Source organism: Cyprinodon tularosa, unplaced genomic scaffold (genome assembly GCF_016077235.1).
Source record: "Cyprinodon tularosa strain WSP-4 unplaced genomic scaffold, ASM1607723v1 ctg511, whole genome shotgun sequence".
Taxonomy (NCBI): domain Eukaryota; kingdom Metazoa; phylum Chordata; class Actinopteri; order Cyprinodontiformes; family Cyprinodontidae; genus Cyprinodon; species Cyprinodon tularosa.
Genome location: NW_024039243.1, coordinates 90,379 through 116,387, shown reverse-complemented (window position 1 = coordinate 116,387; position 26,009 = coordinate 90,379). Strand labels below are relative to the sequence as shown.

Here is a 26,009-nt window from a genome sequence, read left to right as displayed (position 1 = left end):
TTAAATTTCTCAGTCAGAGATTACTTTTTTATTAGGAATTGGTTTTATAATAAATCAATAATTTGATTTAGTAACAGTAACAACACAAACCGCAGCCTATGGGGGTAAGTATTCATATTTTTGTTGTTGTCCCAGACACACTAGACATGGATGGTATGAAATTGCGGTTAGGCCTCTTGTTTGGTTTCCAAAGTAAACATTCGCTTGTGGTTAAATGTCTAGCAGAGCTTAAACTGTTGCAGTTTTTACCGAAAGAAAAAACAAAAAACCTTCGAAATAGTTGAACAGAGATCTCAACTTGGAGCCATGTTAAATATTTGTATGAAACAAAGCTTGGAGAAAAACTCCAAGCTTTGTAAATTCATTTTTTTTTAAATGAAATCCGCACCGAGACTGCTACCACTGGTTGACCAAAGAAGTGTCAGTACTGATACATAACTTATAATGTTGCAAAAAATAAAAAGGAGAATAAACAGAGAAATACCGGGGGAACACTGAATCACAGCACATTCTTTTAGTTCCAGGGAAATGTTTTTGATAGTTTAAATGTAGTTTTTAAGAGAGAACCTGTATGAATATCACTGTATAAATAAAACCATTCTTAGCCTTAATTAAACTATAACTACTGACTTCTTAAAATCATGCATTACCTGCTGCTAAACTTACTTTTTTGGTTCAGTTTAATGAGCTGCATCCAGGCCTGATTACTACCTAAAGCTCTAAATAAGAAATCCACAAATAAAGAAAATTTTTTAACAAAAGCAAAGAAATCTCGATTCTAGACACATTACGGTTGACCTCAACAGCCTTCTAATGCTTAAAACCCTCCTATGATTCTGAATTTTAAAAATTCACAGAAATGAGAGACAATAATAAAAGTCATCCACAGGGATGATAACAGTTAACGCCAAACTGAAGGCGAAACAGGAACTCTCATGTCTGAAATATATATATATATATATATATATATATATATATATATATATATATATATATATATATATATATATATATATATATATATATATATATATATATATATATTTCCTCAAGTTTTATTTTGACTAATGTCAATATTGAGTTGAAAATCTAAAACATTTGATATAAAAAGCAGAAAACAGGAAGAAATCAGTAAAGGGGTGTAAACAGCTGGTGTGCAGGAACAAAAGATGGATTCTGCAATTTCACATGTGCCGATGGTCCCAATTTTCTTTACATATGTTACCATATGTCTGGAGAACCTTAATTACCTAATTCTGTGCTTCCATTCCTTCAGCACACTGATCTGAAAAGCTTTATAATTTCAGGTGGGTGAAAGTTCCCTTGAATGCGGGAGAGTGAAGCTGGTCCAGGAGCTAAATGAAGGGGATCTTCGAAAGATGATTGGCTTCGGAGAATTTGATTGACTGGAGCTGAACAAGAGACATCGCAGCTCATTCAGGTGAAGCTGATGAGAGTCCAGATTTAACTTTTGTTTAAGCTTTAGAAGTTTTTACGTTTTTTAGAAGCAAATTTTACATTTTCAAGTTTAATTTTCCAGTTTAATTTTTCAATGCCAAATCTCACATCGATGTCAATGCAAGCCGTCACTGATTTGGCTCCATATTATACTTGTATAAAACTAGAGGTAAAGTTTGGAAACAGTTCAGAAAGGTAAACCATACATCCCACCAATGTGGAACACAGTGTAACATGACTCCGCCAGATGGATTTGCTGGATTTGCCCCGCATATCCATCTGGAAACCTTCCGTTGAAGTAATTTTGGGAAGGGGTGAAAATACTGGTTAGCTGATTGGCCTATGTTGGTGATAGACGGGCCAAATAAACCAATCAGATCAATGAAGCATATGACGTACTAACAGAGCGACGACGAAGACGAGCCAATTGATAGATCAAACTCTTGCCGAAACCAGTCGGGAGAAGAGCAAAAACATCTTTTCCTCTGAGAAAAGCCTCCAGAGCAGTGTTTTGCTCTTCTTTCAGTGAAGAAATACTCTGTAATTCCGATAAAACTTGCTTGATAGCCACGCTAACGCTAGTTTCATCGGCTGAAGCCGCCATGTTCTTTAGACTGAACTGTCGCGCTTCTTGTTGCGTCACACCTCAACCCGCCTCAAAGCCAACGCTGATTGGACGTTCATTTGGTGAACAGCTCCAAATTTTCTTTAACGGAGAGTCTCCAGACTGATCTGCGAGCGAAACATTGAAAGCTCGCGAGATCAGGATGGTCTCACGAGGCTAAACACAGTGGTGGAAGCATCATGCTCTGGAATCAGGATGTTTGTCAAGATGGATGAAATTTTGAGCACAATTACAAAACTTCTTTACCAGTTTTACTTTTTTGTTCTTTGTGACCTACTGGTGGGCCTTCAGTAACATAGATAAGAAACTTCCTATGCTAATTCATTGCAGATCAAATGTGGTTAGCAAGCCTGAATATTGACAGGTCAGGAATAAAGACTTTGAGTGTCTCATAGTCTGAGAATCTTTTGGCAAACTCCCAACAGCTGGAGGTATATCTTTTAATGAGGAAAGGGTGTTGATGCATAAAACAAACCATAATTGGTAGAATGCTTCTTTCATGGTTATTCGGTTGCAAGGTTTTCCCATTACCTCAAAGGAATTCTGGATCCCTTTCACTGTGATCATCATCCGGATGGCTACCCGTCAAAGCAACGCCCTTTGTCTCCACCGCCTTAGTTTAGAGGCTAGATATAATACGCTTGTTGGTTTTTAACATTTTTCTTCTAATTAAGTGTTATGAGGTTTCCTTGTCTTTCTAAGGCCAGAGCTGTTTTTAAATGTCACAAGCTCATAGTTTTGTGATATTACACATCCGTTCTTGCACCTTATGCAGATAGATGTTTCAGAAATTCCACTGAAGAAGTACAAACTGACAGTTTATTTAGATGAAAACAGTGAATTCTTGTCCTTTTCTTTTTTGAATAGTTTAATGTCATAAATACAGCAGGAATATTACCATGTAGTTGATCTAAATCTAAGTAAGACAAGGAGGTAACGTAATGAAGATGGACTCACATCAATGTTACAGGATCTGTATCGTTTTCTCTCTCCAAGACAGTACTTTCCGCCTCCAGATGGGCTGCAAGAAAGAAGAGATTTTAATGAATGGGGAGTTCAAGAGGGAAAAAAAAAAAAAGTTAATTTAACATCTCGAATTTCAGGCGCTTACAATGAATTACAATGAGAATTTATTTTTACGGCTGTAAGCTAAGACGGAGGTTTGACGCCACAAAAGCACAAGTTTGGTGACAGAGTCTCTGCCAGAACACAGAAGTATGTTTGTGTGTGATTTTTGCTGCTTTGCTGAGTCTGTGTGCCAGCGGTTCATTCATGAAACCCAAGCTGCTGTAAGACCTCTTAAGTGTGACACGACATTTAGATTTGGACGGGAGATGCAGTCTGTAACTTCAGAACAATTCTCTTTACAGGTCCCCCCCCCTTGTCGAGACTACATCCACTCCATCTTTTCAGGGATTTATTTTCTTTCTTTTATTCTTCCTTTCACCTTCATTAGCCTCTCGTTTTCCCCATGATTATTTCCACTTCATTGCAAAGAGGCTCCTGTAATGAATGTGTTAAGAGGCTCCTCTGGCTGCACTCCACTTTGCACCGATGCCTGAGCTGAGCTGATTACCTTACACAGGTGGTCCACATTACCCTGGTGCCTTCACTTTTCCACCCTTTCTTTTTTCTCCCCTCTCCTGTCTTATTCACCTTCGCTTTCTTTTGTCTTCTAATAGCATGTCTGACGAAATACCTAGCTTCCAAAACGAAGGAATACGACAGTGGAAGAAGGATAAAGATTCCAGATGTCTGCCTGCAGGCCAGGGATGCTCTGGTTAGTGGCTTTAAAACAAAAACATTTTACCACCTCATAAGCTCCAGGAATGATCCTCTTCAGGTTTGACCAGTCTAAACATTTTAAATGTTTAACTCAAGATGATCAAATGCAACAGAGCACCAATAGAAAGCTTTAGGACAGATGGAAATCTCGGCATTAGCAGCTAATGAGCAACTAATTGAGGTATTATAACAATGTTTTAAAACTGCAGAACTACTGAGAAAAGCAGTGGGATTATTACTATAGTCTCTTTACTATAGTTCTGTTTTACCATCTATCTGCATTGAAACAGTAAATTGTGTTAATGCATCTTACTTTTATACCATACATGTTATATAGTATACAGTACGTGGCATTGCTCCATTTCATTCATTACAATGCAGCTGTTTTGGTGTTTGGAAAGCTTTTGCTGTTTCACCGATGTCTAGATTGTGCAGAATAAAAGTATCATTATTTTAGTGTTATTATTTCAAATAAATCTTATTATTTCTGATTAGTATAATAGAAATAATTGTTTTATCCATTTTGACAGGCCCAAAATATATAATTACTTTCTGATGTACTTCAGAAACAGATTAATTTCTGTCCCTCTGTAGCCACATGGATATAACACACATGCACATACAGATTACACACAAACACACACTTGAAGGCAGGACCTGGATGCGTGTGTTCGGCTTGTTGTGGCTTACTTTTGCCTACTTACGCTGGGCTGTCACAGTGCCTCATGGAGGACGAAACACCTCCTCCACAGGTCCTGCTGCACTCTCCCCATAAAGACCACGGCCCCCAGTCTCCATCTGCACTCTGAGGCCAACTGCCAAACGCAACACATTCTCCTTGGTAGCACCACTGGTCATGGAGGGGCAAAACAGAAAAAAATGAAGCTTTGATTGTTATGACAGTAAATCAATTAATCTTTCCAGGCTTTTAAAAGTAGTTATTACATATTGATAAATCTGACAAACACTTGATGGAAAAAATGGTTAGTGGGGTTTCTAAAGACTCTGTAGTCGGCCCACTGAAGATCAAGTGATATAACAGCCAAATTAAGTAGGATTTTATATAGGGATGCACGATATAATCGGCCCCCTATCGGTATCGGCCTGTATCGGCCTTAAAACTAAATATCGGACATCGGCCACCCCACCGATATTTAACCCGATATTTGATTAGCTTCTGAGTTTCTAAAGTCAAAAAAAAAAAAAAAAAATACTACTTCTTCTTCTTCCTCAAAAATGTCTTTTTACAGACTTAAAAACTTCTAAAGACGAGGGAAAAATATTGATACATTAAAATATCACAATATCTTCATTTGCTGATATATTGCCATTTAAAAACACCATATCAATCTCTTTTACTAATGAAATATTGCTATATGTCATCGTTATGCTACGAAATCCCCCCAAAATTCACGAAATTTTGCCATATTTTTATATGTTGATATATTGACGCGGCATCGATCTATTTTACTAACAAAATCTCACAAGAATTTGCAAAATATCACGAGAGTTTGTAACAGAACGATAAAAGTTCACGAGATTTTGAAAGTAAAATAGATTGATACCGCGTTTTTAAAAATCAATTTGATATCAGCATATGAAAATATATTTGAGTATATTATTTTTCAAAGTTTCAGAAATGGAAAACAAAACTGCTATTTTCAATGACTACTTATTTTTGTCCAGCTTTAACATCGGTATCGATGTCGGTTATCGGCTACATGAGTTTTAAAATATCGGCATATCGGATATCGACCAAAATCCCAATATCGTGCATCCCTAATTTAATAAGTGTACTACATGCAGTAAAGCTGTGGAATAACTCGGATTTGAAGTTGAAAAAAATGCCAACTAAGAATAATCTTTTTAACACATTATGAAGAAAATTAAATTTTGTATACCTCTGGGTTTAATGATTAGACTGATTTTTGTGTGCAACGCATACTTCAACTTTATAATCAGGGATAAACGGGCAAACCTTTGCACGATTTCTTTCCTTGTCACGCTTCCATTTTCACTTGTGCACAAGGTGTAACGTGAGAGCTTGTCTTTGTGACTTCTTGATATTTGTTAAACCAAGTGAACAAACTGGTGGATTGATAGTTATTCAACCTCTTCAAGGCCTTATTATGATTAATACCAAAACCTTTATGCTGATGACACACAACTTACTATATCAACAATGTTCACTTAGTTACTTAATTACTAATTCAATATGTCCAAGATGTCAGTAACCAGATGGGTTAGAATTTCCTTCATCCTAATGCAGAATAGATAGAACTGTCGGCTCTGCATTCAAAATGCTCTGTTTCAGAAATCTAAGACTTTGCATAAATCTGAGTCAATGTCCTAACAGTGAAACAGGCTGTTGGCAGCATCATGCAGCGGACATGGATGTCTTAAACAGTGTACGAAGGGTTGGTCATATTTGTGGGAAAAAAATGAAGAAATTTTATAGTAATTTCCCTTTTTAGGTAACTGTATGGTGCAAGAAAGAGCCTGGTTTATTTTCACCAGGCTATGCAGTAAAGAAAACGAACAAAAAGTACTAACCACATCGCCTGTGGTTTTAGAACTGCTTTCACAATTTAATGTGCGATCGTCTCCAAAGCAGGAAAGAAACAAAAAGATTGCTGAGTAATGCTTCAGAAGCAGTTGCAACCTCCAGCTAAGCTGGTCAGCGTCAGCGATGGAGGAGGGGATCAGAAACTAACCTTTTGTCTCTCCAACTGTGTCAGTGGGTTATTGTTCCACTGAAACTGACACTGAAACAGTCAAGGTGAGGGCTTGGCTAGGCTACTGCCCTATTTGACGGACTATTCATGTGCTGAGGCCGTGTCTAAACAAGATTAGCAGAGCTAGAGTCAGAGGAGAGAGGGAAGAGAGTTGGGAAAAAAGACAGAGGGATCAGTACTGAAAACCTTAGAGTGTAATGTATATCTGCGGATCCATTTGAACTCCGTGAAAACCTGAAAGCTTCTGCTTGACTTTTATCTGACCTGTTCCTCCATCCTTCTACTTTTGTTGGGAGAGCCTCTTTTCGTCATACGCCAGATAAGAAATGGCTGACAATCATTCCTTCGGCAAAGGCAGACAGAGTGAGCCGTGGGCTTTCCTAAAGCTGCTCCGAAAGCTCTTCTAAAGCCCCCGTGGTTTAACCTGGGGCCCCCTGTGTTGTCCAGGACCCTGTACGTGGGCTCCGGTCCTCAAAGGCTCCAATGAGCTAATGGTAATCATGGACGACAGCTCGTGACAATCTCCTATTCTTCCCTTTTAGAACTAGGACCATCAACAATGGCTGCAATAATCCGTGTTAAAACTGTCTCCCCCTAACCTGGTTGGCATAATCAGAGGCCTGATGACCTAAAGCTTCCAAAGACTAAAAGCCTCCTATTTTAAATGAAAGCTTTCTTTGTAGCTTTGATTTAGGAGTTCATCAAAAGAGATGTCCAGGTGAACACACCTTAGAGTGCCATATTGGGTCGTCTCTATTTGATTGAAGTTTCAGAACAAACGTATCAGCCAACACGTTTCACATCTATGTGAAGACGTGCTGGATGACCGGGATCATTTTCTTTGGCTTTTTCAGTTGAAATGGCCAAATCAATGGACCATCCATACTGTGTTCGCCCAATGGAAGAAAGGAAGTAACAATGGACAGAAAAGGAAGTTCCAAATGGTATAAAACAAGGGTGTATGTCAAAAATATCTAAAAAGATCTTTGAAGATTGCAATAAAGGGATTTTATTACATACAATAAGTAGGCGTATTGCTGGTTTAATTCCCAGCCTGGCGTCTTTCTGCATGAAGTTTGCTTGTTCTCCCTGTGCATGCATGGGTTTTCTCTGGGTACTCTAGCTTCATCCCATAGTCCCAAAAACATGACTGTTAGGTTAATTTGCTTCTCTAAACTCTCCTTAGGTGTGTCTGTGAATGGCTGTTTGTCTCTGTGTTGCCTGATAGATTGGCAACCTGTCCAGGGTGCACCCTGCCTCTTGCCAGGAGACAGCTGGAGATAGGTACCAGCAGGTCTTGTGACCCCACCTGGGATAAAGCGTAATGGAAAATGGAAAAAAAATTTTTTACGGAACTGTGTTTCATGTTGACATGAAATGTTAAGTTACCATCTCACCAGAAAAATGACTTTAAATAGAGCCAAAATCCTCTTTAAATGCAAATCTTTGTTTCATTGTTCTCAAGAATGTTAGGGAAGACTGAACGTAATGCTTGCTGCTTTCTGAAAAGCCTTAACCAGGGTACTGCCTATGGAAGGACATTAGGACATGGGAATCACTCTTCTCTGTCAGGGTACACTAAATCACAACTTGGAGTGACTTGAAGTCATACTATCTTGGTCCTTTACCATATCTGTGAAGATTCTCAGTCATCCAGGTCATGGTAAAGCTTGAAAAGTTCAGTTTAGGCAACAAGTGAGGTTTTCTAGAAGACGTTTTGTCTCTCATCCAAAAGAAATGTCTTCTAAAACTGACATTAATTCCTGAACATAATACAATGGTTTGTAATGGTTCAAGGTCTGTAGATTATAAAAGAACTTCAAACGCAGCTGTCTCTGGTTCATTGTTAAAGGGAATCTGCACAGGACGAGGGGAAAATTATTATTCTGATTGATGTACGACGTAGGGAAATGATATGATCTGTTACAAGCATCATGACCACCTCCCATGGTTATTTACAGACATGATATTGGTGAGATGACTTCAACCATTCTTCCCGGCTAAGATGTTCTAATTAATCCAGAGAAGTAATAAACACATGTAGACAAAGAAATAAATGCATAGTCTGATAATTACCATCTAACAATATATCACAAAATGCTTTAAGTGTTGCCTGGGACATCTCCTTATTTTCAAAGTTCCACGTGCACACAGACAAAAACAGCTTGAGGGATAGAAGTAAACTTCCCAGAGTTATAACTCTGAACTGCTAAAGGCTGTTTATTAAGGTCGGACTTCACTAAAGCATCCATAACATTTGCAGCAGTGCGACCTCAGAATTAGAACTAAATTAAATTTGCATTTCATGGAACAGTCAAACCTAGACTAATTTGTTACCTTTGTTGATGACTGTCTCTTTTCAACACAGGTTGTGACTGTTATTGTAATTTAGTTGGATTCTTGTGAGGCCGAAGTCGTATATCATCCCAATGGGCATATTAGGGGACTCCATGAGCACCTCAATGCTTTGAAATTTATATATAAAAAAATGGAAATGAAGGCTATATATCTGTATAATACTAGCACACCATAAAAATACATTTAACATATATAAGCAATATAATATCACAAGATTTCAATAGATATTGGTATTGATTAAAAATAGGAGTGTGTGATATGATGATATTAGAATGTGAAGGTTTAGAACAAGTAGATGATCTGAAAGGTAAGGAGATCGTAGAATCGTTTAGGTCACATTTGGATAAAATTGCAGTTCTATGCTAATCCACCAAAGCACCAGATGTACTTCATAGTTCGTCTGACCAACCAATCACAGCGAATAACCGGAAGTGGCGCACTTTCTTACCTGCCTCCTTGTTTATGTGTATAGTGTTAGCTGCATGTAGTGACAATACTTCCATTATATGAAACTGGTTTGGCTTTTCTTCTACAGATTTTCCCAAGGCACAAAGTCCTAATTCAAAAAACAGATGAATGGAACTTAAATGTAAAAAAAGGCAAGCATCCATGTCATTGTCTTACTTTTATATAAAACTTTTAAACCTCCAGCCACTAGTTGGCAGTGCAGTGCCCAATAGCCTATTATTTAGCTGCTCTGAACCAGCAAAAGCAGAGCAACTACAAGATTTTGTGAGGTCTTCCACAGCTATATTATTATACAAACTGCAATATATCGTCTTTGTTAACGTATCGGGATAAATCATATGATGACACTTATCGCCAAATTCTGTCATGATCTAGCCTGTTTGCTATCCCTTAATTAGTCATTCCTCTCACCTGTCTGTTTTCCCTCCCTGCCTCAATTATAATTTATTCCTCTCACCTGTTTGCTCTTGGTTATATTCAGTTCAGCCTGAGCATTCAGGGCCAGATCATTACGTGTCTTTCTGTTAGCCTGTCTGTTATTTTTATTTCATGGTTCATGTCCTGGATCCTTAGCCTGGGTGCCATTCCGAACTTAGTCCCGCCCACAAGGTTTGAGGTCAGGAAGTTCGGTCTGGCTCTGCTCCATAGTAGCGCGAGTATGATCGCCCACCCTCTGGCGATCCAATCAAATTGTCAGGGCGGGCTTTATACGATGATGGACAGATGATCAACAGTAACGTAATCAACCACGTGACCAAAGCGCGCTTGGGTGACAACAACAATGGCTGCCGCTGGAGAGTGGAGGTGAGTAGATACTGCTATTAGGTCTGTTCTAGAAGATATCGACAGCAAATTAATTTTAAAAGAGGAACAGAGAAACGCGATCAAGTCTCATCTTCTTATTCTAGGCGTGCAACTGCACGCTTTGATTTTTGTTGACAACAACTATGCGTGGCTTAACATACGTCACGCACTCCGTTGCTCTTATTGGTTGTAGGTCTATCCAATTGAGTGCAAAGGCATTTTTTTTCCTGGTTCATTCGAAACACGCCCCATAATCACAGCTCTATGGAGCAGTATCAGACTCATATTCTGACTAAAATTGAGTAGGACTACGTCAGGCTACTGGATCCTAGCAGCCAGTGGAAAGAGGGTTTTTGTGTTTGTCTCGTCTCCTGATCGTCCACTGTTCCTCCCCCGCGGAGTCCTCTGGGTTTTTGGCTCAATATGGGGGGAGGTTCAGTTTTTATCCAGTAAGCCTGGCTCCAGGGAGGAGACCAGTTTAAAGTCCTGCTTCAAGTTCCGGTTCGACGTCCTGTCTCGGCTACCCTCTTGCACTGAGCCTGCCTGTCTGCACCTGATCCTGTCTGCTCCTGTGCGTGACCACCTGGTCATGCTTTTGGTCCCAGTTGGACTCTGAACCCTCCTGTCCCGGAGCTCTGTTAAAGCCTGGAAGCCTGGAACCTGCTACCTGTTCTGTTCCTGCCTGATCTGCAACCTGTTCTGTCTGTTCCTGCCTGATCTGCATCCCTGATCAGGATCGGCTTCCCCCAACTCCTCCGGAGCTGCAGCACTGGGGACACTCTGGGTGACGCGAGCTGCGTCAGCTGTCAGGCCATCGGCTGGATTGCACCCCTCAAAGGGTATGGACTGAACTGCTAAACCAGGTAAGTGACCACGATCATCTTCAGTCAGATGATCGTGGTCACTTACCTGTGTTTCTCCCACTACAGAGTGTCTGAGATTGGGCGGTGCCCCGCCCCCCCGCCTGAAGTGTCCGCGTGCCACAGCTCCGCTTTTGTTTTGTTTGTTTATTTAATAAACGTTTTGAACTTTCCTACTGACTGTCTCTCCTTGAATACTGGGTCCATCTGTCCCCGGTTCATGACAAATTCTTGCCAATTCTCACTCCTATAGTTGATATAGATAACCAGGGTAAAATGTAGCTGTGTTCAATAACGATAGGTATTTAGTCTGGAGAATACATGACTGTCCTGTACTTAGAATTTCCAAATATATATTCAGGTTAATTTGTGATTTTGAGATTTCCTCAGAATCTTGATTGGTGGGCTTTACTTTTTATAAAGGCATAGTACGATATCAGACATGAAAGTTAAGAAGGGTAAAAACAATAACCTCTTTTTTTAAAGTGTATCTGCAAAAAAGTGGGATTTTATCTTTTGACCATAATCCTGTATGAATTTTGTGTGGCTTTTTTTGTAAGGAAAACCTTGGAACAGTGAGTGTGTGGGGGGTTAGGGACTTTTAGGTTATTTGCAATCATATTCAAATGCAGAAGAAACATTTGCTGACTTACCCCTTTCTCAATGCTGCCAGTCTGGCACAGGGTCCCTTCTGCAGCTGGGATACTGTTAGTTACACAGCGGTTGCTTTTGCTAAGGCACCAGAGCTCTCTACACACTTCCTAGGAAAGAAGGCAAAAAGCAAGTTGGTCAGAATAAATCAAATCGGCAGACTGGGGGGTTGACTGCTGGAAAACCAGCGAGTAAGATTTATCATTGGATTTTTGTGGTTTTCCTCTTGGTGTTTTACCTCTGCTGTCTGACAGTTGTGAGATGAGCAAAAAAAAAAAAAGAAGACAAATGAAAGAAATTAATCTCTAAATCGACATGATTTGTGATGAAATCAGAAAAGGGGGGGTTGATGAGACAGCATCTTGACTGCTGAAAGGCTTCTGACATCAAGAGCCCATATGCTTTGGATCATAGTGAATCTTAAGCAATAAGCCAAGGGGTCATCTGGTGCTCTTAATGTGCTTTTATGAGAAATGAAGACTCAGCTGGATCAACAGCATGACTAACTTTTTTTCACGTTTACCTCAGAACCACACGGGACCGTGACATCAGTTCAAGAAATCCCTTTTTGGCGTCTAAAGGGAAACCAAGAGTGAGCAACATGCCTCCCAAGTCTCAGATAAAGACAAATATCTGCAGTTTTATTGAGTAGTCTGAATAAGCACAATTCCTCCGTCTAGAACGGGGAATCCATTTAGATTACTGAAGTAATAGGAGGCAGCAGTGAGTTGCCCCCAAATAAATAATGCCATAAATGGATTATCATACTACAAGGACATTCCTGTATAACCTTGCATTAGATTTCCCATTAAACCAAACCGGCTTGCCCCATCTTTCAACTTCAAAGGCTTTTAACAGGACAGTTGTGCGCTGCAGAAGAGTAGACTCATGAAAGAGAGTTACGATTCCACACGTAGATCCTTAACCCCAGGGTCAGAAAATATGCCACAGGCCTGCAGCTCTCTGAGTCTGTCCAGATTAAATAAAGCAGCAAACTGCCGCTCTTCAGTTGCAAGGATTACCCTCTCCCAGCTGCTTTCAATAAGCCACCATGTTGCTCCATTCACTATCATCTGCCAAGCTCGTAGGTCAGCGGTGCAGACCTCAGAGTTCAGGGATGAGAGCCTAATGGATTTATGTTAACAGAGAACAAGCTAATAATAAAAAGAGCTGGAGGACTGAGTAAGGACTTTGCTAATACATCCATCAAATGGTGTTTGTTTATTTTCATAGGTTACAGCTTCCGCTGATGACCTAGGAAGCACTCCCATGCTAGATTATGTTGGTAGCTTTGAGGGTGACTAAATTACTGCTGTAAAGTCACAAATATACTCTGATGTCTATTCCCACCTCTGACGAAGTCTCATACTGAGAGTTAGATTCCATGGCGACCCCCTAGTGCTCAGTCATCAACAAGGCTTAAGTTACTTAAACTCTCTGAAGGCCATAGTCAGTGAAATATAACTGCTCTGTTGATCTGCATTGGTGTTTCTGCAGTTATTCCAACATATCAAAACACAACTGAAAAATATTGCCTATAAAAGCTTCAACTCAAATTTATTTTTGTTGCTTTTGTTTCTTTTTTTTAATGTTTTATAATATATTAACAAGTCTAGATTTAACTGGTTTCCTTTCTTTACAGTTCATGCTAATCAATTAAATCACCATAACTTTTGGAAATAAGGCAAAAAATGTTTCTAATGGAGTATATTTTTACCTCAATCAATACAAAGGAAACAGAACAACAAACCATAACTTTTTCTGCAAGTTTCTAGCTACATCATAGCACCCATCATAATCCTAATACCTTAACGAAATAGATATTTAATTTTCTGGTAGCATACCAATATTTATGTATTTGCAGTCAGGGCCAAACAACATCACACAGTGGCAAGCATAGGTTCCAAGCATAGCTGCATGCTCTTTCATTGCGCTCTCTTGCTATTTATGCACCTGTAGATTCTCTCCTACTTGTGTTTGGACCTATTTTTGAGCCCTCGTTTAACCTTTTTTTATTTTGAGGGTGGAACCCTTAAGGGCTGGTTATACTCCCGCAGCAGTGTGTCGCAGTGAGCTTGTCGTTGGTTTGACACAGATATTTTTGATTTATGCCCAATTTTGAAGCGTGGTCTACACTATGTTATTCCACACCACAATACAAGAGGGACAATAACGAAGTAGCTGTGGGTCTAGATACGGCCGACGGGGTGAGGAAGTTGAAAAACGCAAGGGGCAAGTTTGTGCGACAGGACATAAGGGCTAAAAAGAGCGGGATCCAGATGGAAAAAGGGTCCTAACCTTTGTGCATCGCACTCCTCTAGCTGGTGCATCTTCACGAGTTGTTTTCCACAATGGCGGTCATACAAAAAAAAAAAGCCGGTAAGGTACCTAACAGCAAATACGCATAGTTTAGAGCAGATGTAGATTTAACCAATCAGAGGCCTCCTGTCTGTGGCACTGTCTGCGGTCACCTGCACATTCAGAGACATGCACCAGAGTGTCTGCGGAAGGGGCGGGGGCATATCCGAGTTAACTGCGACACACACACAGGAACCCTGGTTTCTGAGTATAAATCAGCCTTAAAACCTTAAAGAAATGGATATTTAATTTTCCGGTAGCATACCAACATTTATGTATTTACAGTCAGGGCCAAACAACATCACACAGAGGAAAACATACATCCCAAGTATAGTTGCATGCTCTTTCACTGCACTCTCTTGGTATTAATGCACCTCTAGATTCTCTCCTACTTGTGTTTGGACCCATTTTTGAGCCCTTGTTTAAACTTTTGTCATTTTGAGAGTGGAACCCTTGGACATTATAAAAGAGCAGATACAGAATTGGCTGTTGGTGCGCATAAAGTACGGCAGCCATCTTGGAGCGGTCCTCCGACTTTCACAGACGTTTCTTCCCTTACTCCTGCTACTTACAGACAATTAACTCCACATGAATGCCTCAACACTTAGTGTCTCATTTGTGTTGTAATCGACTATTGACATCAGAGCTCAAAAAACTATTGACATCAGAGCTCAGGGGATAACTTTTCAAAACTGAGAGCCTCACACTGTTTATACTATGTGATATTGATATAATTATAGTTATTTTCACCAGCTAATATTAGCAGGGAATAGTGCTGGATGGCTGCAATCAGATTGCTAACTGAGATTTACGAAATCTCAGTTATTCCCTAACATTGATTAAGACAAAATATCTAAATTTAAAATGTATCGGTATCAGTATCCACAGTACTGGCCCTGTATTTATTTGGTATTAGATTGATATCAAATAAGCTGTATCCAACACCTTTATTAAATACTAGAGGCCAAAGAATATAGAAACTTATTGTCCTTTAAATTGACAAGGCTTGAATACAGTTTTAATTAACTTCTTTCATTTTGATCATGGCATAGGCTTTCATGACATTATGTATTGACTCACCTTATAAGGTTAAGTCAGCTTATAAGACTTACAAAACAGCAAAACAAGAAACCTGTCTAACATGCTAAGTAAAGTCATAAAAGCATTTATTCTTATACCTAAATAGAAAGAAACAGTAATATGTTTAAAATGTGCTAAAATTATACGCTGTAGAGGTCAGACGGCTCTCTTTAATGACGCAGTTTTATGAGATCATGTGTGTTTGAAACCAAAACAAAACGCAGACGTTATCCATGTGGGTCTTTATGCTGTTAAATTTTACATGTCTGAGTAATGTGTGACAATGCACCAACAACTCATTACTCATTACCTCTGTAATTTAGAGCCAAATAAAGGAAAAAGAAAAAAAACATAAACTCTTTAGAAGCCAGTTCCAAACAAGCAGTCAACTCTTATTATTTTAAGTGAATTTTTACCCTCTTTTTTATTTCTTTCCACATATAATGCGAATTAATAAATAATGAATGACATGTGATGAACGGTGTGTACTGAAACTGAAATCTCGATTACAATGTAAATTGTAGTTGACAATAAAGAAATTGATTGATTGATAGCACGTAAGGCATAAGACAGATGAAGAAACAATTTGACCTTTATTTATTAAAGGAAAGCCACAGTTTCCCCCTCTTGCTTGTTCTTCAAATCTCCACTTATGCAATGTGAGATAACGGCATCATGTGCAACTCTTTGTTTTGTTTGTTTATGAAAACCCCAAACTGATAAATCATTTTAAAAAAGGTTGGATCCAATTTATAAAAAAAAAAAAAGATAAAATGATCAGAGTGAATCTGCATTTTTCCTCTGGATATTTACCAGCTACAATCTCATTTATATAGCTAATATCTATGTAGCTGGCTAATAATAATGCTCAATGCTTAGTTGCTATGTTTCCTCACATTCAGATTCACTTCTTCTAAAACTTGGTATGTAATGAAAAAAACTTATTTTTACTGTTTTATTTTTGTACAAAACTAAACAAGATTTGATCTTGTGACTAATTTAGTCAAAACAAAAAGCTGATTTCTGTTGTTTGGACAACAAACTTGTACAAATAAAACAAAATTAACCCGACAATACACAACCACTGAGGATATCTTACGTGGAACGGTTAAGCGCATTTGTTCAGGCTTTATATACCATCACAACGGGGCTGTTGTTCTCAACAAATTGGATGTTACGTCATGTGGGAACTATCCATTAGACCTGGATATCCCCGGCACTCCTCTGGGGTTGTCATGCTGGTCAGATCACAGGGTACATCTCCTCCATGCCAGGCAGTGTGATCTGATTACCGTCTCAAAATAAACTGCAGTTTGGCTGAGTTGAATCATTCCCGTAAAAGTCTTACGTCTTTCATCCTGTTCTAAAACCACAATTATGAGCTTAGGGGCCAAAATAACAGGACATGATTTCGGAGCTTGTCATAATGTGCTGTCAAATATTTTTCTTGGATAAAATGAAATAACTTAGTTCATCTCTAATAGTCGGAGATAATCTCTGATTTGACTGCATACAACACAGAATGTACAGAGGTGCAGTTTGTGGCATTACAAAGATGTTAGACAAAAGTATAACGAGTGTTTTATCATTGATCTGACCGTCTGATAGGTCAGAATAAGGGATTTGTTTATTAGTGAAATGGGCGAGATGCTGGTTTCTTACCCCATACTTGCACTGACGCGAGGATGTTCCGTACTGGAAGCGGCACTGCTCGTCTGCATCGTACACCTGCCCCGGGGCCATGGTTGGATACAGGAAATCTCGTTTTGGGGGCTCATTGTCCAGACACGTTCCCCGACCTGAGCTGTCAAAAAGACAAACCTACATTAGGACTGTTTCTAGCACAAAGGAGCCTTTGCTTCAGCCACTTCTCATCTGCTGCCGTTTGACTCATGGAAGCTTGTCAGAGGTCCAAAATAATATGTCATTAATGTTGATATTACACACTGACATCCAATAATCAAAGGGAGAGAGGCACAAACAGAAACGCTTCACCGGAGGCAGCAGGAAAGAGCTGACCAGCCCTCTCTGATTATATGCCTCCTTGATACAGTACTGACTCTGCTTGTACTGTATTCATGGAGGAACCAATAAAATGGCAGTGCAGCTTGATAGTGAACGATCCGTAGATTCCAAGTCGGAACCACAGTTGGGATAATATTTAGTCTGATTGTCATAGAGACACACACACACGTGTGAACAAAACCTTTGATCACACGTTATGTTTTCCATCAATTTGAGCAGGTCATGTGTGGATACATCTGTTTTCAGGGACTTACTGAATGAAACTGGGACTTGTGATACCTCCTCTACTTTTACTTTGAAAATATGACAGAATATTTAGAGAAATAAACTGGATCCCTCAGAGAGAGAGAGAGTCAACATTCATGACATGGTTGAACATGGAGTAAAAGTAACAAAGAAAAAATATTTTTATTTTTTATGTTTTTAAATTATATTTAAAAAAATTATGAAACTCCCTTCAGGTTTAATTGAATTTCTTTGTAAAATTTATAAGCTCCTAAACATCTGACAGAGCAATGTTCAACCCTTCAGCTGAAATAAAAAGAGAACAATTCCACTGCAAACCTACCGTATTAGGAATTAGAGCATGGAGAGCACCATTCAGACAATCAGCCAAATAACTCTGGAGGTGCTGCAAAGTTCCGCTACTCAGGTAGGAAACAGCATCGACATAATGACGGCAACTATTACATTGGAGAATAAAGCTCAGTCTCTTTTTACTCTGCACGGTACCACTGAGAAAGATAACTAAAATAAAAACCATAGACAACTAAATATAAGAAATAAACATTACCCCTGTACCACCCAAGGTTTTAACATGAGGGATAGAGAAAGAAGCAGAGGGGAGAACAGCTGTCTGCTGAAAAGGTTGCCTGAAGAAGTTTACATATTTTGCCATTCTCAGTTTAAACAATGATAATGACGTTAAAGTGCACAAAGTCGCTTCTGCTATCTGCCAGCCGCCTCCTCCTCCTATGGTGGTTAATATAGGGGCCATAAATACATTTTTAAACCAGGCATTTTTAAGAAACAATTATTAATACTTTTCCAGGGGTGTGACCCAGTGATGCAGAACACATTAAAAGACGTAAATCAAACATGTTTCTTATTGTCTGATCTTTGGGTCACGGCCACCATGTGCAGCAGAAAAGGGAAGAAAAAGAGCAGCTTCTCATAGAATGACAGCTGATCATCAGAACTAGCATTGCCACCACTGATTAATGCAACGTTCATTCTGGAGGCCTTGATAATCAATTCCGTTTTTTTGTGAGATCCGATTTTTTTTTTTTTTTTTTGCGTTGCAGCTCATATTTCCAAATATATGTGAATGAATGTGATCTGTTGTGTGAACTGCAGTCATGCAACGCAAGTGTCCCGCATGCGCAGCAGAGGACGCAATGACGTCACAGGCCAGCGTGCTCTATGTTTACGGAAGTAAACATGGATGTAGTACCGGCGCGCATCTAGCGGTCTTTTCCAACCGTAAAAACTCAATCTTTTCAATATGGTTAAACATAAATACTGCTCTCCGCATCCTCTTCTGCCATGGCTGTTGTTTTTCTTGCCACTTCTTCATAGCAAGACCCAGAATAGTGACCTTTGTCGGGTATTAATGACGTTCAGGTCAGATGAATGCAACCTGGCCGTTCAGACACAGGTCGTATTTGAAAAGATCAGATTTGTATCTGAATCAGGACCACATAGCTAAGTTGCCTGGGTCGGATTGGAAAAATCTGTGTTGTTCAGACTGCCATAAAAGGTCTGATCCAGGGCAAAAAAAAATCTGATTTGGGTCACTTCAGGCTGCAGTGTGAACGTAGCCTAATGGTCTGTTCGCATCCATTGCATTTTCAGCGCCAAGGCTTCTGGTTTACATGAAAAGTGTATGGGGGCCCCATCAAGGGGCATTAAAAAGTCTTGCAGCAGGATTTGAGCATTGAGAGCAGCATGTCTTGAAGCATTTCCAGATTTTTGATTTTTTAAACATCCAAAGTGACAAAGTTTGGAAATCTGAATGGTTGCAGCTCAATGCAGAGCTTTACCAATGGATGCCTTTTTGATGCTACAAGCACATTTGGTGTAAATGTACCGTAATACAGGCATAAGTTTGTAGTAATCCATGTCAGTTTCCAGAGTGATACACTGTACAGCGTGAGACAATCCGGCTGGCCAGTCTACTGAGGAGCTAACTTAGCTAATTAAATACAGTCAGATGGAAATAGAAGGTCAAAAAATCTATTTTCTTTAGTTTTTCTTTTTCCCTTCCTGCATGGTTCATGGTTAGCAAATTTAAAAATTCTAACCTAGTTTGACCCAATGTCTTCAATGTGGTCATTTGGAACTTTTTCCTTCAATCCCACAGCAAAGACCTTCTCATTTCTCCTTATGTCATGACCAGTCAATTTACAGCAGTCTGTTTGTGTTACATTACGGTACTAAAAAGGAAAGTCCAACACAGAAAAGGAAATGGAAATGCAACCAAAGTGGGCTGTTTGCAGTGGAGTCAGTCTAAGTAGAGCTACTGGAAATAAGGCTTATTATTCCTAAATTACACAAATCTGGATGGGAACAGAAAAACACTATTGAGGGAGGAGGATATGCCTAAGACATCTAAAGCCAGGTCACACCACTTGTGTCCAGCTCTGCAATGTTTTTCTTTCACACTGGCCGCTTGGAGGCTCCCACTGCACACAGTGTGACCAGATGTCCCGATTCGAGCAGGACTGTACAGTATTGTTCAATTGCTGATGTCACAAATAACCTGAAAATATCCAAATTTTTCTTGCACAAACTAGTAAAAGTCAAATAAAATGGGCTAGGCCAATGAAAGGTGATTTTAAGAGCGCTTTTTGTGAAGTTTAATGAAGTAAAACAGATACTGTGCACATAGTCCATGAGAATTCTAGTTTCAGATTAGTATTTTTAAAGCTTAGAGAGGATCGCTATTTCACTTCATCTGATTTGTCCTACTTAGCTCCGACTATTGGTAAAATGCACTGCTTATTAACAATGTTTATTGAATGTGTATGTCTCCACTTGCTATGCACACTCCATGTGTTTCCAAACGGGGCGAACCTGGCTGTGATTCAAGGTTTTACTTTATATTTCCCCAGTGTGGATGTGTGCCCCTTTTCCTGTCTGATACATGACATGTTCACCAAATTGCTCTGACCAAGACAGACAAGGAGGTCACAAGCAAAGTTGCAGAGGATAGTATGCTGTCTATCAAGCCCATTAACATTTCAATAAGATGTAATTACAAGATATGATTTTCTGTGGGATCGGACACCAAATTGTTTATAAAGATCATTTCAACTAACAAAAAAGGAAAGTCAGACAAGAACACAACTATAAACAACAGCTATTTGCCAAGCAGTCGTTGATGCTTCTGCTGTCTCTGTAGATGTGTAGTGGGAGGCCTGGCAATGACGTACATATCTGAGAAAATGTTGCATCATTTTTTAGACTGCAGATGCTTTAAAAAAATATATGTATTAAATTTAGTACCGTATCTTTAAATGGCTCAAAATGCTTTCTTTGGAGGGTTAAAACATTTGGATTGGTCCTTTCAGACTGTGCAGACTTCGGGCAAACAGATGGGATTTGCCTCCATAGTGACTGTAGCCTTACATTGATTTGGTAAATGGCAAGACTTTACATTTTCACTCTGCTTAGAGTTTTGTACCATTTTTTGTTTTGATGTATAAGATCCTAAAATAAGATACATTTATAGTTTCTTTAAGGTCATAGGGAAACTGCTGTTCCATGGTGCATGGCCTTACACGAGTTAACAAACTGAATGTGATTGGTTGTTTATCAAGGGGGCGGGGTTATTGTGGCGCAACCAAGTTTGAATGTGACTTATTTCTCCGAAGCATCTCGCTAACCAGTTAGCAACTTAGTGCTAGTATGTTCCCAATGGGAAATCACATTGGGACCAAGTAGCACTACATTGGTAACTTAGAAACAACACTGTTAAGGAACGCTATGGACAGAGGAAACATGCAAGAGGAGGGGAGTTTTGTGTTGGAGGTCATGGATGAGTCTCCTTCACCATACATTTTATATTTAGAGGAGGAAAGCAGGGATGAAGATGTTGTAGAAGAGGACGCCAGGGTGGCAGAAGCTTGGTTTGGTGTAGAAGGCTTACAGCCGTACATGTTTGAGCCCTTGCCTCACAACGCTGCCAGTTCTGTTAGCTCTACGCCTGCTGAAGACACAGACGTCCATCCCTGTGAACACTGGGACGGAACTCAATGGCAAAGGAAATGAATGATTCTTATTTCAACTGTTGCGTATATTAGCTGCGACATGAATCAAGATGCTATGACCGAAAAAATTGATTGACAGATGACCATTTATATATGATTGGCTGGATTTAGGTTTTCAGGCTGACGTATAATTAACGGGCCTGCATAAAATAACGGGGGGAAAAAACACACACAGGATTATTTTTTTTTAAATAGAAATTATCTAAATTTTTGGACAATATGGTCTGTTAAAGAGTACATTTATATACATGTTTAAGCCAGAATGATTTAACAGTTAAATATGACTTCCCTATGACTTTAAATATAATTTTGTGCCTTTGTCTCATGAGTTCTTTATGTTAGGTTGGTTTCTTCCCTGTTTTTCCAAGTTACTTACTTATTTCACCCTGTGTGTCGTTTAGCCAATTGTCTGCACCTGTTCTTTGTTGCTTTAAAACCTGTAGTTTTTCTTTATTTGGCACTTGGTCCTTAAGTTTCCCTCTTGTTTCCATGCCCATTTACACCCCTAATCAGTTTTTTGTATATGTGTGAATATTTTTCTCCTCATTAAAATCCCCTGATTAACCCTGCGCCTTCAGATTGTTTTTTAGTGCAGAATCATTTGACAATATGATGTAATGTAGTATAAGATTATTTTACTTTTGAAAGCCACTAAACACCGTGAATTGTATTGTGTTTATCCCTTAAAAAGAAATTAAACATGTAAGCAGCCAAAACTTGCTTCATTTAAAAGAAGAAGAAAAAAAAAGCAGAAACCACAGAACCGAGAGCAACTCATCATCTTCTCTCTTATGAGAATCTTTCATCAATGAGGGAAGCAGACAAAACGTTCTCTGGGCCCCCAGACTCCCTGGACTCTCCAACCGCTCTATTTATTGTCTTGGAGAGAGACAAAATAATCAGACCTTCAACATGGCAGCTAATATCTGACATAGTCGCCCAGACTTCCTGTCTGCTGTATACAGCCAAATTCATTAAGCAGAAATATCCTCTAATAAGCACGATTATCAGCTATCCATGAACTTGCACCGCGCTCATTGACGTCACCGCAGAGAGTATACTGGCAGTGTTGGCTCAGCAGCATGATTCATTTGGAACAAAAATTATGAAAAAAGAAAAAGCCTCGTATGGACAGAACACTAAACTGAAAAGACTTTCGGGGAATTTGGATTTATAACAAACTGGCAAGGAAACTGCGAGAATGTACAGGATTCCAGTAATGTAAGGGAGCATATTCGTAGGCCATCCCTAAGAGAAAAACTAAACAAAAACAAACAAACAAAGCACCGCTTAAGGTTCAAGCAAAACAGTGAATCTAGGCCAATAGCTCGCCAGAGTTGTTTACTCGGCAGAGAGAAGCCTGTGCAACATCCAAAACTGACCGAGAAAAGAAGGGAGCATACTTAGAGTGACACAGTGAACCCTTTTGAAAGACACTGGAAAAAAAGGCAATAAAAACCACACCTAAAACAAGCTCATCTAGGGCGAATTTATCAAAACTTTTTCATATTTTTAATAATAATCCTCATGCACTCTGGCCTGAATATAACAGAACCTGATGAAAACGTGGAGAAGCAGCTCTTTGTGTATTTGCTGCAGGCTGGCATCTAATACTACTATTTCTGTCACAAGCCCTGTTCGGCGCCCTTCCTCTAACAGCTTTCAGTAAGAAACATCATCTGACAACCGTAGCAACCTTTATCCATTTTCTTGGAGCACCTCACTAAAGCACCATGAAGACACACACAGAGGCACAGATAGTCTCCGACAACTCATAGCTGCCACAGAAACACACAGGAGTGTCAGCAATGCAGAATAATGCTTTTCTTTTGGATTCACAACACTGGTACAATAGGAAATAACAGATACAAAGTGCAAAAAAAAGAAAGAAAATTGCCTCATACAGATGTATTTTTATTTATTTTAATTGGATTTAAAACTTAACTTTAACGAGGTCACTCCCAAACTTTTTTTATACCATTCAGAGGTAGACTTTTTTGTGTGTTTTGGATATTTCTCTTGCTGCATAAACAAAGATGGCAATAGCTTGAAGTCAAAAACCGATGGACAGAACTATCTGGGTTACAACCTCTTAAAGTCTCAGGTTTTGCTACTTTCTTTCCTGGGAAGTAAAAACTAAGTTCACCAATCTGATATTTCCCATTATATTGCTGCTAAACAGTAGCTCCCATCCTCTGAGTCCAACTCTAACTGGTCCCCTAAGGCTGACTCTGCCTTTCAAGAACTTAAGAAGTCCATCTCATAAGCTCCATTCTTAGTTTAGCTTGACCTCAAGAAATAATTCACTTTGGAGGTTCGTACTTCAGTTTGTTTTGTTGGAACTGTCCTGTCCCAACACACAGAATCTGATGACTAACTCCATCCTTGTGCCTGTTTTTTCTTTCTTGACATAGATGGCTACCTTCACACCCCTCACAAACCACCTATCTTCTTGTCCAAAATGTGAACATTGTGGTCCTCAAAAGATTGTCCTTTTTTTGGACATACAGCAGAACATAACAATGAGAAGATTAAACACAAAAATAATGCCATCCCATATGTTGCTGGAGTCTCTCAAAACTCAAGAGAATTTTCTCCAAATACAAAATCCCAAACCAAACAACCTCTCCACAGATGCATAGCCAAAACTCGGCAGTACATCTATACCTTAACGACATAGGACATTCTTTCAAGGACCAGAATGTTCACATTTTGGACAAAGAAGACAGGTGGTTTGAGAGGGGTGTGAAGGAAGCCATCTATGTTAAGAAAGCAAAAACAACCTTAAACAGGGGGGGTGGTTTCAGCTTTCAAAAAACAAACAATTCAGCGATTATGTTGATTCCTTCCCGCTATCATTGCAACCCCCACACCCATACAGGGTAAAGGAACTCCTTACCCAGCCAGGCTAATATTTCCATTTACCCCCCCCCCCCCTTTAGAGACATAGACAGGTATCGGGTATTACTGGCTAACAAAGAACCCAAACGACCCCAATTCCAAAGGGGGTGGATCCGTTTGTCCCTTTCAATTTGCATGTCTTCTAAGCCAAAACAAGTTTTTGTTTTTTGTCCACTCTGTAAAGCCTCAAACTCAACACTATTTCTGACATTATTGAAAAAGCTTCTTGGTTGGGAAGCGAAATAACTTCAAACTTGGAAACAAAGCTCAGGGGATTGTTTTTTTTAAACTTTTTTTGAATGACTATGACCTGGATGACTTGTAATCTCTACCAGCCTTAGTAGGATTGCGCCATTGAGATTCTGCTCTGGACAGATCACAAAAACTATCTTATGTCCGGATTTCTAAATGCCTCAACCCCCAAAAGCACCATAGGTCACTATTCTAGTTTGTTTTATCATCAACATAACTTCCCATCCAGGAACAAAGAACATCAAACCCAGCACACAACAATCTGAGGAGAGACTCCATTCTCCTTCCATGCTGCACCATTTTAATTCGGACTTAAAAAATTGACAATGTTGTAAAGGAAGTTCTTAAGGCTGAACCTGATTCTAGGTTTACTATGATTCTCCACAGAAAATCACCACCATCTTGCCTTCCACAGAACCTTCGCATTCATTCCACTTTACATTCACATTAAACCTGTCCAACCATCTGAGTTCCTTCCTCCCACCTGGGACATTGATGACCATCTACCTCATTTGGTCCAATGGATAATAGTCTCCCATTGTTGAGGTAGTGATTCACAGTAGTGTTGGTTATGGCAACAAAGACCACTCATTGGTTCCTTCATTCTTCGTTTCGGGATAAAATCCTAATCCAGTGCTTTGAGTGGTTTCGCCATTTTACTTGAGTCACGTTACCTTGTGGTTAATTAAGGGTAGGCTGTAATGTCGAGATCTGGCTGTGTTAATTATGTGTGAGGCGTTCTCTTTCTTAAAGCTGCAAGGTCTCATGGTGGGAAGAGCTATTCAGCAAAATCCCACACTTGCTTCTAAGGCTATGCTCACACTGCAGGCCTTGATGCTCAATTTTGAGTTGCTGTTCACATTTCCAAATATATGCGACTTGTAGGCTATCTGATCACCTGCTTGAACTCCATTCATACAACCTAAGTGTCCTGCATGTGCAGTAGAGTATGCAATTACGTTACAAGCAAGCGTGCTCTATGTTTACGGAAGTAAACATAGATTGTAGTGCTGGAGAACATCTAGCGATCTTTCCAAACCTTAAAAACTAAATCTTTCAAATGTTTTTGACATGTTGTTGGATATAGGCCATGAAGAGTTAGGATATTCACTAATAATGTGTACCTAATAAAGTTGCCAGTGAGCGTAGTTCCTAAAGAGAAACCCGTTGAGTGATACTTCACTAGTAAAACCTTGAAGCATGCTCAGTGTGAGGGATTGCCTTTGAGTCAATGAGTCATTGTAATCAACTGGTTTACCTTAGATGGAAAACTTGGAATCAATTTGACTATGATCTGGTTGAATTGTAAAGAGCCTTGTGATGACATGTGTTGTGAATTGGCGCTATAGAAATGAACTTAAATTGAATTGAATTAAAG

At 39.4% G+C, this 26,009-nt stretch overlaps 1 protein-coding gene across 3 annotated transcripts in view; it reads right to left on the bottom strand.

The window, feature by feature from the left end:
* Positions 1–26,009, bottom strand: part of adamts6 (ADAM metallopeptidase with thrombospondin type 1 motif, 6) — a 109,059-nt gene that overhangs the window by 50,092 nt on the left and 32,958 nt on the right. For all 3 annotated transcript variants that reach the window (XM_038303507.1, XM_038303506.1, XM_038303508.1), the window contains 4 exons: positions 16,845–16,986; positions 11,747–11,854; positions 4,573–4,718; positions 3,041–3,104 (listed from right to left, as the gene is read on the bottom strand). In XM_038303507.1, coding sequence (XP_038159435.1) covers positions 3,041–3,104; positions 4,573–4,718; positions 11,747–11,854; positions 16,845–16,986 — 460 coding nt within the window. The remainder of the gene's footprint in view (positions 1–3,040; positions 3,105–4,572; positions 4,719–11,746; positions 11,855–16,844; positions 16,987–26,009) is intronic.